This window comes from Girardinichthys multiradiatus, chromosome 11 (genome assembly GCF_021462225.1).
Source record: "Girardinichthys multiradiatus isolate DD_20200921_A chromosome 11, DD_fGirMul_XY1, whole genome shotgun sequence".
NCBI classification, from domain to species: Eukaryota; Metazoa; Chordata; class Actinopteri; order Cyprinodontiformes; family Goodeidae; genus Girardinichthys; species Girardinichthys multiradiatus.
Window position 1 is genome coordinate 3,380,197 of NC_061804.1, and position 17,203 is coordinate 3,397,399.

At 39.5% G+C, this 17,203-nt stretch overlaps 1 protein-coding gene across 2 annotated transcripts; it reads left to right on the forward strand.

Annotated features, from left to right (window-relative positions):
- The first annotated feature begins 564 nt into the window (after nt 1–564).
- mks1 (MKS transition zone complex subunit 1) lies at nt 565–16,111 on the forward strand. 2 transcript variants are annotated; one of them, XM_047378451.1, is made up of 18 exons: nt 565–878; nt 989–1,110; nt 1,190–1,242; nt 3,635–3,802; nt 4,034–4,131; nt 4,240–4,368; nt 4,774–4,878; nt 5,585–5,693; nt 5,782–5,838; nt 5,949–5,991; nt 6,075–6,137; nt 6,226–6,296; nt 6,385–6,454; nt 9,606–9,713; nt 11,280–11,413; nt 12,006–12,088; nt 15,011–15,108; nt 15,682–16,111. In XM_047378451.1, exons 1-18 carry the CDS (start codon nt 802–804, stop codon nt 15,783–15,785), a joined length of 1,692 nt encoding a protein of 563 aa, XP_047234407.1. In that variant the 5' UTR covers nt 565–801; the 3' UTR covers nt 15,786–16,111. The 2 variants fall into 2 exon arrangements, with proteins under 2 accessions (XP_047234407.1, XP_047234408.1); XM_047378452.1 differs by having other exon boundaries at nt 4,037–4,131.
- Nucleotides 16,112–17,203: the final 1,092 nt, after the last annotated feature.

A 17,203-nucleotide genomic window follows, 5' to 3' on the forward strand; every position in this document is an offset into this window, starting at 1 on the left:
CAACAAGTTTGACGTTCAGGCCATTTAAGAAGTCTAATTTTAGTCTGCTTTATCTATTCTAGAACCAATTCTGATGTTTGTTTGGGATCATTGTCTTGTTGAAACAACCATTTCCAAATGTCAACCTTAGGTTTATTGATTTAAGGATTTCAGGTGAATGATTTGTAGGTAATCCTTTGTCCTAATTATTCCATCCAGTTTTTCCAATGCAGCTGTACCACTGCCCCCACAGCATGATGCTGTCACCACCATGCTTGACAGTTCTGAGAGAGGTCCTAGGTTTGAAAGTTCAACATTGGTCTCTCTTCTGACCATAAACCTTTTCTCTCAAAAGCATTTGAAGATGGGTGAAAAGATCAGTGTTTCTTTATCTTAATGTTAATAATATTATCAAATACTATAATAAATACTACTACTACTATACTGCGACTAAAAATAATAATAGTTATTATTATTGTTATTATAATTATCATTCGTTTTCAGATTTGCACCCAGATCAGTAGGTGGCGGTAATGACTCAGGGAGATAGGAAGCAAACTTTCATTCTTTAAACAAGAAGAAGAAACAACAAGAAAATCTCCATGGAAACGTCAACTGTGGGCCTGCCGTGTTCTGTGCCGAACATTCGGAACCGCGTTATCTTCTCTTATTAGCTGTCGCAGTAATCACCTACAGCATCGGGTATTTAGTTTATAGACTTTTCACACATAAAATGTTCCTGGTTAACAAATATGCGAACATTTTACCAAGCTAACGTAGCAGCAAACCCGAAGCCTGTGTTTGTGCATGATTGCTAAATAAATGGCAGAGTGCTGGAACACAAACACCGGGGATGCTGTTTATCGCTCCCGGGATGCCGTCAAAAACTTAAAAATAAAGTAAGTAACTAAAGCCACCGTAAAACAGTCATTTATTCTTGAATAAAGTTGTTAAATGTGACGTATAAGGGTCGGTTTACATGGTATTCACGTGTATGTTCCCACTCCAGAGTGTGTCTACAGAGGGTGACCTCCACAGCTGCCCTCTCTCAGCACCTCCAGCACCAGGTTCTGTCCCAGAAGGACAAGGGAGACATTGAGCTGGAGACCCTCACATCACAGGGCCAGACAGGTACAGTGATTGCTTTAGAGAGAGAACAAAATGTGATGGATCACAGGATTATCACAGGATCTGTTGTTTCTGTTGACAGGTGATAATGAAGAGGAGATGATGGTTGGCTGGCAGGAGAAACTCTTCAGTCAGGTAGTAGTTTTAATGTTTTAATATGTCTGTCCCACTGATGGTTCAAATAAAAAACAAGTGTAGTAAAAGTAGGTTACTTATTCTTTTTGGTATTTCTACAAAGTTCTAAATGTTATAAAGATCAAAAAATTCTGTTGTAAAGAGTGCCTAGAATTGAAAAATGTACAAATTAATAACAGTAATTTATCCCATGGTCCCCTCCTTTTGTGCCTAACCTCTGTCTCTTGAATGCAAGAAATTAACTTTTAAAGATTGCAATAGAAATGTTATGTATCAGCACATTTCCTGCCCATTTTCATGCATGCACTTATCCTCAGTTATAGTAATATATGACTAATATTCAGCTATTGGGCAAACTGAGTTTGCCCAACCGGTTCACATGTGTTTTGTGGACCTGGAGAAAGCATTCGACTGTGTCCCTCGTGATGCCCTGTGGGGGGTGCTCCAGGAGTATGGAATCAGGGGCCCTTTATTAGGGGCCATCCGGTCCCTGTACAAGCAGAGCAGGAGTTTGGTCCGCATTCCCGGCACTAAGTCGGACCTGTTCCCGGTGCATTTTAGACTCCGGCAGGGCTGCCCTTTGTCGCCAGTCATGTTCATAACTTTTATGGACAGGATTTCTAGACGCAGCCAAGGGTCGGAGGGGGTCTGGTTTGGGGACCAGTGGATTTCGTCTCTTCTTTTTGCAGATGACGTGGTCCTGCTGGTCCCATCTAGCCAAGACCTACAGCATGCACTGGGGCGGTTCGCAGCTGAGTGTGAAGCGGCTGGGATGAGGATCAGCTCCTCCAAGTCCGAGGCCATGGTACTCGACCGGAAAAGGGTGGCTTGTCCTCTTCAGGTTTTTTAGGGGAGTTCCTGCCTCAAGTGGAGGAGTTTAAGTATCTCGGGGTCTTGTTCACGATTGAGGGAAGAATGGAGCGGGAGATCGACAGACGGATCGGTGCGGCTGCCGCAGTAATGGGGGCACTGAGCCGGTCCGTTGTGGTGAAGAGAGAGCTGAGCCCAAAAGCGAAGCTCACAATTTACCGGTCGGTCTACGTTCCTACCCTCACCTATGGCCATGAACTTTGATGATGAAAGAACGAGATCCCAGATAAAAGCGACTGAAATGAGCTTCCTCCGTAGGGTGGCCGGGCTCTCCCTTAGAGATAGGGTGAGGAGCTCGGAGTAGAGCCGCTGCTCCTCCACATCGAGAGGAACCAGTTGAGGTGGCTCGGGCATCTATACCGGATGCCTCCTGGACACCTTCCTCGGGAGGTGTTCCAGGCACGTCCCACCAGGAGGAGGCCCAGGGGACGGCCCAGGACACGCTGGAGGGACTATGTCTCTCGGCTGGCCTGGGAACGCCTTGGGCTCCCCCCAGAGGAGCTGGAGGAGGTGTCTGGAGAGAGGGACGTCTGGGCGTCTCTGCTGAGTCTGCTGCCCCCGCAACCCGGTCCCGGATAAGCGGAAGACGACGAGTACGAGTATTCAGCTTTTCTCTGAATTTTTAACCCCTTAAATTTCAAATTTAGTGATTTAAGTGTTTCTATGTTGTGTCAGAGAGAAACATGAATAGTAGTGGTGTTATCTGAGCCTGGGGTTGTCAGAAGTTGTTAATGACATTGATTCTGTAAAAGAAACAGTAATCAAAAAGTTGTTTTTTTTTCATCTTATCCAGTTATGTAAAAACAATTAGGACACCTCAGTTATTCTTGATGTTTGAGGGGTTTCCTATGTGTACAGTTTTAAGTTATCCTATAGCATCTCAGTGAGATCCAGATCTGGGCTTTCACTCAGCCCAGGACTTTCTGTATCTTGATTTAATTCATGTTGCCTGGTCCAGCTCTACTAGGGGTTTTGGTGACTTCTTTTAGCATCTTGAGGTCTGTTCTCAGGGTGAGCTTCCTTGGACAGGAAGGCCTGGGCATTTTGATTGTTGTTTTAAATGTCCTCCACATGTAGCCAGTTCTCTGGACAGTGGAATGGCTGACCTCATTTTCTTTTGAGACCTCTTTAAAACTCTTACCAGTCTCTTAAGCTGTGGCAGCCTTCTTTCTGGGGGCCCGAGACAGATCTTTTATCTCGCTGTCACTTTAACAGCTAGAAACATACCAAACAGAGTTGTAATAATGTTGATCATGTGCATCTGATATGATTTGTGGTGTGTCATTTAAGCCATAAATGTGGGGCTGGCCTAATTTATTCCTCACCAGAAATTGCATTTTTTATTACATTTTACAAAACATTTAACAGTTTTTTATTTTCATAGTACTTGATTTTTTCATTGTTGTAAAAATTTACATTAAATATCCATTTCTCCAAATATATCATAAAAAACATGTGCTGTTGTAGGGTCTCCTAATGTTTTCATAAAACTTTATCTCCTTAACTATGTTTGTGGTTCTAGTATGAAATGGAGCTGTTTCAGAACGAAGCAGCCTGTCAGACCCCTCTGGACCGCCAGTACCACACCGAAATCAGGGCCCTCAACAAGGCCAAGGGCCGCCGCAATCAGAGAATTTTCACCTACACCGACCATGACCGCTACACCAACTGTCTCCCACTCCACCAAATGGTGAATGATGTTTTTTTATGGATACAAAAAGACTGCTTTGTTTATGATGAATAAAATACTCTTTCAGAAGTTGGATCGAATTGGTTTTAACTGTTCTTGTGGTTTACTCTTTATCTCTATTTGATATTTTTGTCACTCGCAACATGGTGCACTTTGTTTAAATGAAGTTGAAAAATTTGACATATTGTTTCTGTAACACAGTCCTAAAGTTGAATCTTTCAATCCTGAAAGCAGCAAAATGACCTGGTCTCCACAACCAAATCGAGTCCCACTTTCCTGGCTGAGAGGATGGCCAGCGTCAGACACAGACGGCAGGAGAGGCGCACTATGTAGGTGAAGGTCAAGCCTATGCAAAATAAAAAAATAATGTTTCATAGTTTATATGAAAGAAGTTGACGTGAACAGTCCTGTGATACAATAAACTGTTGTTTATACAGGGATAGTAGCATCCCCAAGTCAAGAATCATCAACTGGGAACCCACAGAGGAGTTTGTAAAGAGCAGTCGTGTGGTGAATAATGCCATGCAGACCATGCACATCATGGGTGACTTGGGCCCACCTGGAAAGTAAGGCTATAAGTCCCATTTTAGATCTCTTTTGTCTTAGCATCCTGTATTGGAAACATTGTTCTAAACATTTAAGGCAGAGTTTGTTCAGCATTATAGTTATTTAATCATGGATGTCAAAATGCATGCTGTAATCCTAAATTTAAATATTTGTGACAGTGAAAACTAGTCAGGTGGGACTTACTGACTTATCAATGTGTAGTGTCTTGACTAAGGGAAGCTGATGTGTCGTATGCTTTCCTTCATAAGATGAAAAACTTGGCAGCTCTTCCTCATGTTTGTAAACTGACCTGTTTTCCAATTTCAAGTACCTCGGTGCTTTTAATATTACCAGTTTTCACTAACCAGCTCTCTGGGAATGTTTATTGTGAATATCACTCTTATTCTCTGCACTTGCTGTCTCAGGTTGGGCCAGAAAGAGAATGAATGTTTGCTGGCCACCATAAAAACAGACGGCAGCGGAACGATCATTGTAAAACCCGACTTCAACAAAGGCAGAGAGCCCTACAGGCAAGTTTACCACACTTCATGATACAAGGAAACGCACATATTTCCCCTAAGCTCTGCTATATACTGTCCGAGGCTCCAGTGTATTTTATTGGGATTTCATGTGATAGACCAACACAACATAGCTCAGAATTGTAATTAGAAAAGGAAAATGAAAACTGGTTTCCAAAATATGTGTGTTGGGCATTTGTATCCACTCATTTTACTCTGGTACCCGTAAATAAAATCCATGCAAACCACTTACCTTCAGTATTCACCTAATTTATAGAGCCCACCATTGTGTTATTTAATCTCATTACCAACACAACTCATACAGTCCCAGCCGTTGGTAACTTTGGAGAAGTATTACTTGGTGGTGGTGGTGGCAGCATCATGCTGTGGGTATGCTTTTTAGCAGGAATATGGGAGCTGGTCAGACTTGATGGGAAGATGAATAAGACAAATTATAGGATAATCCTGGAGGAAAACCATGATAGAGGCTTCATAAGACATAGGAGGAGAATTATCTTCCTGCAGGATAACCATAAACATACAGTCAGAGCTACAATGGCTTAAATGAAAGTCATTATCTCTAACTAATAATGAGCTTAGTTGATCCATCTTAAAATTAGCAGTGGATTACAAAAAACTCAATTCGGAGCCCTTCATTGTAGAAGAAATATTAAGTAAAACAGGTAAAAGTCACAGTGATGCTTCCTCTACTGTGCAGGATTGTTACGGAGGGGGAGAAGAGAGAACTGTGGCGCTTCACTTTGGAGAACGTATCCACAGTGATGAAACCAGAGGAACGAGACAGGGAGCAGAACATGTACAAGGATGTATGAGATTGTTCGTGTTCATGTGTCACATTATTGGAGTCAAACAACCAATATTATGAAATTACCACAATCTTTTATTTGCTTGCAGTTGTATGGCAGGCACAAGGAGTACCTCAACAGCCTTGTAGGACAGGACTTTGAAATGGTAAAAGAGATTTTGACAGAAGAAATGCTTGTGTTGCCATTTGAGCAGATCTGTCCATACAGTCTAAACCTCAACAGTAGATAAAATAGTTTCTGCACTCTATCCTGCAGCCCCCTGCAGGTATTCTACGTTACCTGCTGCATGGAGAGATAGGTGAGTAAGAAGTCTTTAGATGACAGAAAATTAGAGATTCACATTTAGACTTTAAAACTCTCATATATGTTTCTTCGTTCCAGTGTCAGCTAAAGGTTATGAATATGATAACTTATACATCAACTTCTTCATGGAACTGCCGAATAGTGAGTCACACATAGTATAAGATATTTTTGTTTTTGATAGTGTTAAGATCTAATTTTACTCTGTTACCTTGTTTGAAATGTGGTTAAGACTGGTCCAGCTTACCGTTCCAGCCTTTGTCAGGAGTTACCCAGACCTGCAGGACCAAATCATTGGGCAAAGTGTGTATTTTATTCATTATTTCAGTAATAACTTTAGAGAATCACTGATGAAACTTGTTAAAATCAACCTTTTAAAATCTGCCAACAGGAAAACGTAGCTTTTTTCGGCTACCCTTTCAGCTTTGAGGCTTTTTACATAAGTGAAAAGGAGAGCGAAGGTCAGTAGCCCTCGAGCAAACCTTTGTTGAAGGTTTTTTTGAAAAGATAATTTTGCCTATTGCATAAACAGCACATAAATGTGGTTTTATAACATAAAGGAAGATCCCTTCGTCTACACAAACATGAATAGTTTGTAAAACAGATTTAAAACAGATGTGCACTTCTCCCCCACATGCAAATAGGGTTTTTGGTGAGATTTAAAAAAAATGCTCCCATAATGGAAGATTTTTTAACACGTCCGTTGTGGTGTATATACACTGCTCAAAAAATAAAGGGAACACTCAAATAACACATCCTAGATCTGAATGAATGAAATATTCTCATTAAATACTTTGTTCTGTACAAAGTTGAATGTGCTGACAACAAAATCAGACAAAAATTATCAATGGAAATCAAATTTATTAACCAATGGAGGCCTGGATTTGGAGTCACACACAATTAAAGTGGAAAAACACACTAGAGGCTGATCCAACTTTGATGTAATGTCCTTAAAACAAGTCAACATGAGGCTCAGTATTGTGTGTGACCTCCACGTTCCTGTATGACCTCCATACAATGCCTGGAGATGCTCCTGATGAGACAGCGGATGGTCTCCTCAGGGATCATCAGGAGACCATTCAAGCTGATAAAAAAGACTGCCTCTGTTCTGGGAACTCCTCTGGAACCTCTGGAGATCATTGTGCAAAGAAGGATTCTTCATAAAATGAAGAACATTATGTAGAACCCTGAGCATCCTCTTCACGAGACTGTCCTACAACAACAGAGTGTCTTCAGTCAGAGGCTTCTTCAGATCTGCTGTAAGACGGAGCGCTACAGGAGATCCTTCCTGCCCACAGCCATCAGCATCTACAACGGCTCTTTGAGGAAACCTTCATAATATGAGCTACAACAACATTTAATTTCCCTTTGGGATTAATAAAGTATTTTTGAATTGAATTGAATTGAATCTCCTCCCAGACCTGGACTAAAGCATCCGCCAACTCCTGGACAGTCTGTGGTGCAACGTGACGTTGGTGGATGGAGCGAGACATGATGTCCCAGATGTGCTCAATCAGATTCAGGTCTGGGGAACGGGTGGGCCAGTCCATAGCTTCAATGTCTTCATCTTGCAGGAACTGCTGACACACTCCAGCCACATGAGGTCTAGCATTGTCCTGCATTAGGAGGAACCCAGGACCAACCACACCAGCATATGGTCTCACAAGGGGTCTGAGGATCTCATCTTGGTACCTAATGGCAGTCAGGCTACCTCTGGCGAGCACATGGAGGCCTGTGCTGCCCTCCAAAGAGGTGCCACCCCACACCATTACTGACCCTCTGCCAAACCGGTCATGCTGAAGGATGTTGCAGGCAGCAGATCTCTCTCCACGGTGTCTCCAGACTCTGTCACGTCTGTCACATGTGCTCAGTGTGAACCTGCTTTCATCTCTGAAGAGCACAGGGCGCCAGTGGTGAATTTGCCAATCCTGGTGTTCTCTGGCAAATGCCAAGCGTCCTGCACGGTGTTGGGCTGTGAGCACAACCCTCATTTGTGGACATCAGGCCCTCATACCATCCTCATGGAGTCTGTTTCTAACCGTTTGTGCAGACACATGCACATTTGTGGCCTGCTGGAGGTCATTTTGCAGGGCTCTGGCAGTTCTCCTCCTGTTCCTTCTTGCACAAAGGTGGAGGTAGCGGTCCTGCTGCTGGGTTGTTGCCCTCCTACGGCCTCCTCCACATCTCCTGGTGTACTGGCCTGTCTCCTGGTAGCACCTCCAGGTTCTGGACACTACGCTGACAGACACAACAAACCTTTTTGTCACAGCTCGCATTGATGTGCCATCCTGGATGAGCTGCACCACCTGAGCCACTTGTGTGGGTTGTAGAGTCCGTCTCATGCTACCACGAGTGTGAAAGCACCACCAACATTCAAAAGTGACCAAAACATCAGCCAGAAAGCATCGGTCCTGAGAAGTGGTCTGTGGTCCCCACCTGCAGAACCACTCCTTTATTGAGTGTCTTGATAATCACCAAAGATTTCCCCCTGTTGTCTTTTTCATTTGAACAACAAGATGTGAAATTAATTGTCAATCAGTGTTGCTTCCTAAGTGGACAGTTTGATTTCACAGAAGTTTGATTTACTTGGAGTTATATTGTGTTGTTTAAGTGTTCCCTTTATTTTTTTGAGCAGTGTATTTTGAGTGAGTATCTAGACATTATTGGAAAAATTGTCATGCACAAGGCCTATCTCACTTTAACTAAGCAGTTTTTTTTATAGGATATTCCAACTTTGTCTGGCTTTGTCCTGATTCTTCTTCCTTCAAATTTCAAATGTAAGGTGAAGAAGGTAATGTGATGAAAAAAGAAAAGCCATTATTTATTTATTTATTTGGATGCAGTTAATGACAATGTTATTGCCACCCCTGTTGCAGTGCAGGTATTACTGCATTTTTGCCTGGAGTCACACACCCTTCAAATGCATTTTCTTTTTTTTCCAAAACAGGAACAAAATCCAGAGTAGTGTAGCCGGGATCATATGACAAAATCATTCAAGGATTTCTAAATATGGTTAAAAACATGGTAAACCCCTGTTGTAACATTGCATCCCTTGCAATTTAATCTTTTATGAATATACATGTCTGAAAGTAACTTAGCTGATAATTATTTAACCACTTGGGGGCACACATAAGTTCTGTACAGAGCACTAAACTTACAGCCCCAGATGTTGAGATGATCATTTAGTCCAGAAAAAGTAAAAGAAACCTAATGTCATAGTAGAAGTAACTTGCACAGCAGCAGCTTTGGGGTACTGTAACTAAAATTACTTTTAACACCTTTGTTGCTAAATTTGAACCAGACATTTGACCTAAAAAGGTTCAGATTTTCACCATATGTTTCTATGCTAAAGAAAAAACAATTACTGGCCAACCTAGAATAGGCAAGAAAAAAAAGAATAGGATAAAATAGAACAGAATAAATTAATTGTCTCCAATTGGGAAAATTCAGTGTATTGACATCAAATGTGACAGCCCAATTGAAAGCACACAGATACAGCTCAAAATGTCCCTGGATGTCCGGTATTTATACTGTATCAGCTGCATGTTGTGAAATTCAGATTAACTGTATTTGTATAGGTTATTCTGATCCATACACTTCTTTTAATTTCAGAATTAATTCCCCAGTGGCCAGTGCTTTACTTCAAAGTCCTGTCCCTTGACTCCTGGCAGCGTTATCGTACTGAAGGTTACGGCTATCTGCTTTTTCCTGCCATTCCTGGTATGTTGCCTCTACTAAAAACTGGTGTTGGAGATTTGAGGCTACAGTACTCACTAATTTATTTCTTATTAATGAAATTCTTTTTTTTATTCAATTCAATTCAGTTTTATTTATATAGCGCCAATTCACAACAGTCAGGTTCATACATTCCTATTAGTCCTAACTATTGAACAGTTCAGTCAGATTCAGTTATTTATTCAAATTGGATAAAAGGTTTTTCTGTCTAAGGAAACCCAGCAGATTGCATCCAGTCAGTGACTTGCAGCATTCACTCCTCCTGGATGAACATGTAGAGACAGTGGACAGTCACTGGCGTTGACTTTGCAGCAATCCCTCATACTGAGCATGCATGTAGCGACAGTGGAGAGGAAAAAGTCCCTTTTAACAGGAAGAAACCTCCAGCAGAACCAGAACCAGGCTCAGTGTGAGCGGCCATCTGCCACGACCGACTGGAGGTTTCAGAGAACAGAGCAGAGACACAAAGAGAACAAAGAAGCACTGATCCAGGAGTACTTTCTATGGGAAGGAAAAGTAAATGTTAATGGATGTAGCTCCTTTAGTCGTTTCATCTAGAAAGAAAGAACAGATAAACTCTGATCCAGTTTTTAAGGTTAGAGTCTGAAAGAGAGCACATAAAATTAGTTACAGTAGAAGCTCAGTCAATTTCCATGTCTAGGAGAGAGAAAGGGTTAAACACTAAAAGACAGGGCTTTGTGGATCATCTGTAGAAGGTGAACATTAAGTTGTTGCCAGCAGAAGCTCGGACAATTCCCCTCTCCAGAAAGGTGTCACAGGTAGACACAGAGCCAGGCCAGGTGTAGCTTCTAGGAAGAGAAAAGAGAGAACAACGTTAAAAGCTGAAATAACAGCAAATAATGCAAAATTGGAGAGTAGTGCAAGAATGTAGCGAAGAGGGTGAAAGTGGTCATTATGTCCTCCAGCAGCCTAAGCCTATTGCAGCATAACTACAGAGATAGTTTCCGTTTATTTATTTATTTATATAGTGCTTATTTACAACAATGTCGTCTCAAGGCACCCCACAAAGGGTCCCTAACAGAGCGGGGCCGCCGGGGAGGCCAGACCAAACCACCGAGTGCCAGGGCCCGGCCACCCCAGAACGGGCCACGTGTAGGGGAACTAAGTAAAATAATAAACTGATGAAGTTTGTCCATCTAGAGCCCACTGATGGCCATTGTTATACTAAAAACCACAAGGATTGGGATACCTCTCTCTGTCTGACTGATTATTACAATTGGAAAAGTTACATATACTAACTTCATAATATGAGCTATAACAACATTTAATTTCCCTTTGGGATTAATAAAGTATTTTTGAATTGAATTGAATTGAATTGAATTGAGAAAGGCTGCTTACATTTCAGCAGAACTTAATATTACAGATTTATTGTTGGCTTGTTGGAGCAACATTACAAACTGATGACAAACTAAATATGATCAATTATTCTGCTACCTAAAAATCAGAGCACAGATGAACTACATCAAACTCTGATTTAAACGTGAACTGTTTTGTCCTAATTGTCTGTAATATATACTGTGTGTGTGCCAGGTAAGCATTCAGTGAAGTGTCACACGTGGAGACCTGTTCAGGCAGGGACAGCCTCTGCTTTGAGGCGCTTCTTTATCGGAGGTTCCGCAGAACTGGAAGACAACAGCTACGTCCGAATACCAGGGACATTTAAGGTAGACTCTAAACTGGTAAACTGCACATGGAGTCCAGTTCAACATATAAGACATCTTCCAGTTGTACAGACCCATTTAGTAAATTGGAATATTAATGAAAAGTTTATTTAAGTAACTTAATTCACTAAGTGAAACACATTATTTAGATAATTTACAAACTGATGTTTTAAAGCCTTTATTTCTGTTAGTTCTGGTGATTTTCTGCTTACAGCGAATGAAAACACAGCATTTAAGATTAGAATCAGATCAATAAAAAACATGTTTAATACAGAAATGTGGGCTTAACAAATAGTATGTTTAATACCTGCTTAAAGGTTGTTATTTTCAAAAAGTACATTAAATCTGACAAACGAGTCTCATTGGAACAGATGTTCAAATTTATTCAGTATGACTTTATATTGAATTAAACATGTATCTACAGTTTGTCCAAAGCATACCCTTTGACAGTTTGAATAAACACTGTTGTGGAGGTCACAAATAAAAAGTCTCTATGCTTCAAGAAGATAAATTCAGAGATTTTCAAAAGTAACGATTTAAGATTTAAAACCGCCATTGTTTAAATTTTTAATGATACGTTTGTGTTTGGCTTCAGGGAGAGAGGCTGAGTCGCTTTGGCTTTTGCACTGAAACCACAGGAAGCGTTACGTTTAGTCTACACTGCATCCAGCAAGCCAGGTAAACTCATTTTATACATAATAAAATAAGTGAGTGAATTGTATATTAAATATACTTTTCCCATTAAGGGATAATAGGTTTGAACCAACGAAGGTGCCACACTTACTGTCAATACTTTGTACAGCCTTCTTTTACCAACAGAACAGTTATCAGATATGGACAAAAGGAGTGAAACATTATTAAGATGCAAAAGTGATTTTTGCACATTTTAACATTTAATGACACAAAAATATTTAAGGTCAGTAAGCTGTTGTTACATTAAAAGCCTTTTGAGAGTTACAGTATGATCCATTCTTACTGGTTCCCCTGCACCTAAAATACCTATAATACTGCATAAAGTCAGTGAATACATATAGATGAATTTGTGATTTATGCTTTCTTCTTTAAGTCAAATCAAGTCAAGTTTATTTATATAGCGCTTTTTAGGAACAAGGCACTCAAAGCGCTGTACATTTACACATGATACAGAAAATCAAATACAGAAAAACAAATCAAATGACACTAATAATCATTGGGAGTTTACTGGTAAGAGCTGGTTCTAATCCAATCTTTCAACAGTTTTAGTCCAGACGTTTTAAATACTTAAATGTTTAACTTTCACTGATATGAAATTGTTGTAATACAATCCTTCTAAGAAATCTAAAAACCTCTGGTCATTGGTATAAAAACAGCTTCAGTCCAAATTTTCAAATACTAATAATATTTGGCTTTTGCTGGTAATCCTTCTGAGAAATCTGAAAATCTTTGAAAAGCAATTAGGTAAATTTAGGTAAAATAAGATAGGAGGGGAAAAAAATCATATTTCAGACTCTATTCTGAGCAGAATAGAACCTGAAATAGTACAAAAAAACCTCAGCAGGGGTTAGCAACACACACATAAGTAAAGATTTAGCAAGGGTACGGTGGAATCTTGAGGGTGCAAATATATATAAGTCTGAGTGTGTTTGCAAGAATTAGACTGTCAACACTGATAGAAGCGCCATTGTCCTTGAGAAGAAAGGTGGAAGTTTTATCAATCGGCCGCATGGTCCTATCAGCACACAGCTGGTAGGGGAGTGCTGGGGAAGAGCGTCGTGTTTATATAACATCCAGAAGATAGTTTGTCGATAGCCAGTTAGCAGAAGTTGCCAAGGCCACATTGGGGCGCCAGATTTAGAAAAACAATAAATGTTGTTCAGGGAGTTGTGAATTTCCAACCACCTTAAGAGTTTTACTCTCAATTGCGAATCCAAATAGCCAAATTTCTGGTACTTTCTGCAGATCTCAACTTCTCCAAGATTATAGCTCACCCTACAGATTTTCTGTAGGTGTTTAGGTCTGGAGACTGAGATGGAAAAGGATGAAAATTAATTTTGTGTTTGTTGAACCATTTTGATGCTGATTTGGACATATATTTAAGATCATTATCCTGCTGAAAAGACCCAGTCATGACCCATTTTTAGTTTTCTGTATTTAACATGTTGTATTCCTGGTAATTCAGCCCCATAGCCTTACAGATCCTCCACCATACCTAACACTGGGTATGAGGGTTCTTTTTCACACATTCATCTAGTCAGGCCTGGAGTGTTTGTTGCTTAAAAGTTGAATCCTAACCTCATCTGACCAAAGCACGTGGTTCGAGTTTAGGTCCCAGCAGTATTTAGCAAACTCCTTTGAGTCACAGTTATATGATTGTAGGATAGATGGTGTGTAATGGTTGTTATGGAGACTTTATAACCCCAAGATGTAATTCTTTGCTGCAGTTCTCTATCTGTGAGCTTTGCAGTCTTTTTACCACCATTTCCATGCTGTTCATTATGCATAGCTCCATGATCAACTTTAGTCCTCGTTCACCCTGCTTGAGAAATTGCCCTCTGTGTTACACTATATTAATTCCCCAGGGAAACCGGAAGTCATAGTTGACTAATTTAACTAAGTTCCTGGAAACTCTGATCCGAGAGTGAAGTATGCATTAAAAAAAAGCTTATAAACACATGTTTTATTTGAATTAGACTGTCAGTAAGAGTTTGACCAATGACTTTGTTTGACGGGTATAAATGTAGTCAAATTACAAGTTTTCTAGAATTTTCAGTGTCAAAATATGTTGCTGCAATTAAAGATTAATATATTTTGAGGCCTTTTACACATTTTAACTAACTTTAGCCAATAATTGCGCTGGGCATGACATAAGTGACAAAAATGTTAATAAAGAGAATCCAGACCAAAATCAGTCTATATTGCAAGAACATCTGGATCACCATTGTCACACAGGCATATAAAATAATATAAATAAACTAATACAAATTTGCAAAGCAAATATAAAAAACGTAATGTCAAAGATCATTTATAGTTTTATTTTTATTGGTTCTCAGAGAAAACCAGTGTACATTGGTGCAATAAAATCACAAACAGCTAATTAAAAAATAAACCAGTAGTACAAACCATTTCCCTTAGAAACGTTTCTAATTGTGACACATCTGAGAATGTCAAAGATTTTCATACTTTTTAAATACAGATTACATCAGTTTACATTTGTTTACTTGACTTCATGTTCTACCAGCTGACATCTGTGACAAAAGGTGTTAACAGAGGAAAAAGACACAGCCTTAAATCATGTAAGACAGCACACATACGGTCATCACTCAATCGATAAATGAATGAATTAGTAACACAATTAGACTTGCGAGCGAAATTAACTTCTGACAGAAATACGAGAAACATATCTCTGTCACACATAGTAGAGGATCCAGAAACATGCAGATGAGGACAAATCTGGCCATGAACTCATTTTCTTAAACGTTTTGTTAAAGTTTACGTGGAGCCCAATAAAAAAAACATCAGAAAGTCAGACAAAACTCTTATATGCTATAAACACCGTGATCTTAAAACTGATGAAAATAAATCTAAATCTGGTTTAATTGATACACGTTTGGTTTGTTTCAGGGCCTTTGTTGATGCTGGGCTTCTGAAGAAGAGGAGACAGAAAGTGGTTGACCAGCTCGGAGGTTTTAGCCAGCAGGGAACAGTCTGCAGCATTCTGGGTAAAAGTTTTTCTAAGTGCTTTTAACAACAGAGCTGATACACTCCCATCAGTGATGATTTCTGTGTGACAGCTAAGGTGACGGACATTTCATTTTAATCAGACAGAAGAATTTATTCTTTCTGCTCAGTGCTTCCTCTGCTCTTTCTAATTGGGAGTCTAAGAGGTCGATGGTGGTACTTCTGTCATTTGGAGGCTTCCAGAATGAAAAGTGAATGTTAGCTCTCAGAGTAACGTCGTGTGAGAGATACAAGATATTTATTCTGTGATAAATGCCTGTGAACTGCAAGCTGTAGCTCATAATATTTTACTATGTGTTAAAATCTGATTTAAAACCTATATCTAACAGTTTCACCAGTTTATTTCTAATGATTTTTTTCAGAAAATCTAAGATAAAAAGTATTTTGGAAACATGACAGCATGGGTCTAGGTCTTCGTGCCATTTCAGTGATTACATCAAAATATCCTTACAGCTGAAGTTATAATGGTTTAAAAATCAGTTTGAAGTCTCCTGTGCACATAATTGCACATAAAATGTAATTATATATTTTTTTGCATTTATTTTTCCTATTAGAGGCTTACCAGAGGGCTCACAAAAGGCTGCAAGAGGCCAGAGAAAGTCTTCCAAGAGATGTCCTTAACTCTACTGCCCAACTCCAGCTGGAATCCTCCGCATAGGAGTCAAAATGAAGCTCAAAGCAGATAATTCATTATAATTAGAGATGATGATTAGTGCACTTCTACTGGAAAAGCACTAGCTATCACCTTGATGTTTTTCAATGCACATATAGACGCAGAAATGTGGATGCCAGGATGAGTAATAGTTTGGTAAACAAAGGAATAACAAGTTGCTTGTATTCTTTTGTTTCCCTTTGGCTTTAAATTATTTCATAGTTAATTTTAGATCCAAAAGTGCTGATTTTCTTTACTTTTTATAATCCACTTTAATGCAATTTGTAAAATGATGCATCTATTATTGGTGTGAAATAAACATGTAACAGTAACAGTTTGGTCATCTTTGTATACTTCAATCTGTTGTCCTATAAAAATAATTTTACTCAATAAATTTTACAGGACCTCTTTGTGGCATGGTGTAGAAACAATCCTCTCATCTTGAACGTGAATAAAACAGGAGATGAATGAAGATTTTAAGAGAAACAGGAATGGGTCAAACACTATTTTCATCATGGGAGATGCAACTGTGAAGCCATCTACAAGAAGGGACAGAGCAGACTGTACTTCTTGAGGAAGCTTAGGACCTTTGGTGTTTGCAGCAAGATGCTGCAGATCTTCTATAAGTTTGTTGTGGTGAGTTGATCTCTTCTGCCTTCATCTGCTGGGGAAGCAGCATCAGAACCAGGAACTTGAAAAAGCTCCTCAAGCTAATAAAAAAGGAAGGCTTTGTTATGGGGACTCCTCTGGAACCCCTGGAGATCATTATGTGACGGTCCTACAACAATAGAGTATCTTCAGTCAGAGGCTTCTCCAGATGTGCTGTAAGACAGACCTACAGGAGATCCTTCCTGCCCCCAGTTATCAGCATCTACAACGGCTCTTTGAGGAAACCTGCATAATATGAGCTATAACAACATTTAATTTCCCTTTGGGATTGAAAAAGTATTTTTGAATTGAATTCTGAATTGATTTGAGCTCTTGGTGGGTATGGGTAACATTGAAGGTGGAAAAAAAAGGATATGATTTCGCTTGGTGTAATTTTTTTTACATCCGGGAATGTAGACGTATTACTCATAACAGGTTGTTGTTGTTTTTTTTTTAAATTGCAACATTAAAAAAACGTGACAGGTTTTTGTTAATTATTCCGACTTTGAATTCCCATGAAAAAATCTTCAAGTGTTGCGTTCATAACTGTGGGACGTTAGTTTTCATTGCGAAAATGTTAAATTTCAATATTGAAGAGAAAAACATAAGAACTCCTTTGGCCCCAAACTAAATAACAAACTATAGTTTAAAAAAAAACTATGAAAAGTGATGTTGGAAGCAAATTTGTTGAGATGTTAAATATGTCTGAAAGTATGTAAAAATTTAACTATTTGCCGATAAAGATATTGATTTGAAATGAGCCAATTTTTACACAG

Coding starts and splice junctions, on each gene's coding strand:
- mks1 (XM_047378451.1), top strand. CDS start 802: ATGGCAGAGTGCTGGAACACAAACACCGGGGATGCTGTTTATCGCTCC. Junction 879..988: donor GTCAAAAACTTAAAAATAAA/GTAAGTAACTAA, acceptor TTCCCACTCCAG/AGTGTGTCTACAGAGGGTGA. Junction 11,414..12,005: donor GAATACCAGGGACATTTAAG/GTAGACTCTAAA, acceptor GTTTGGCTTCAG/GGAGAGAGGCTGAGTCGCTT.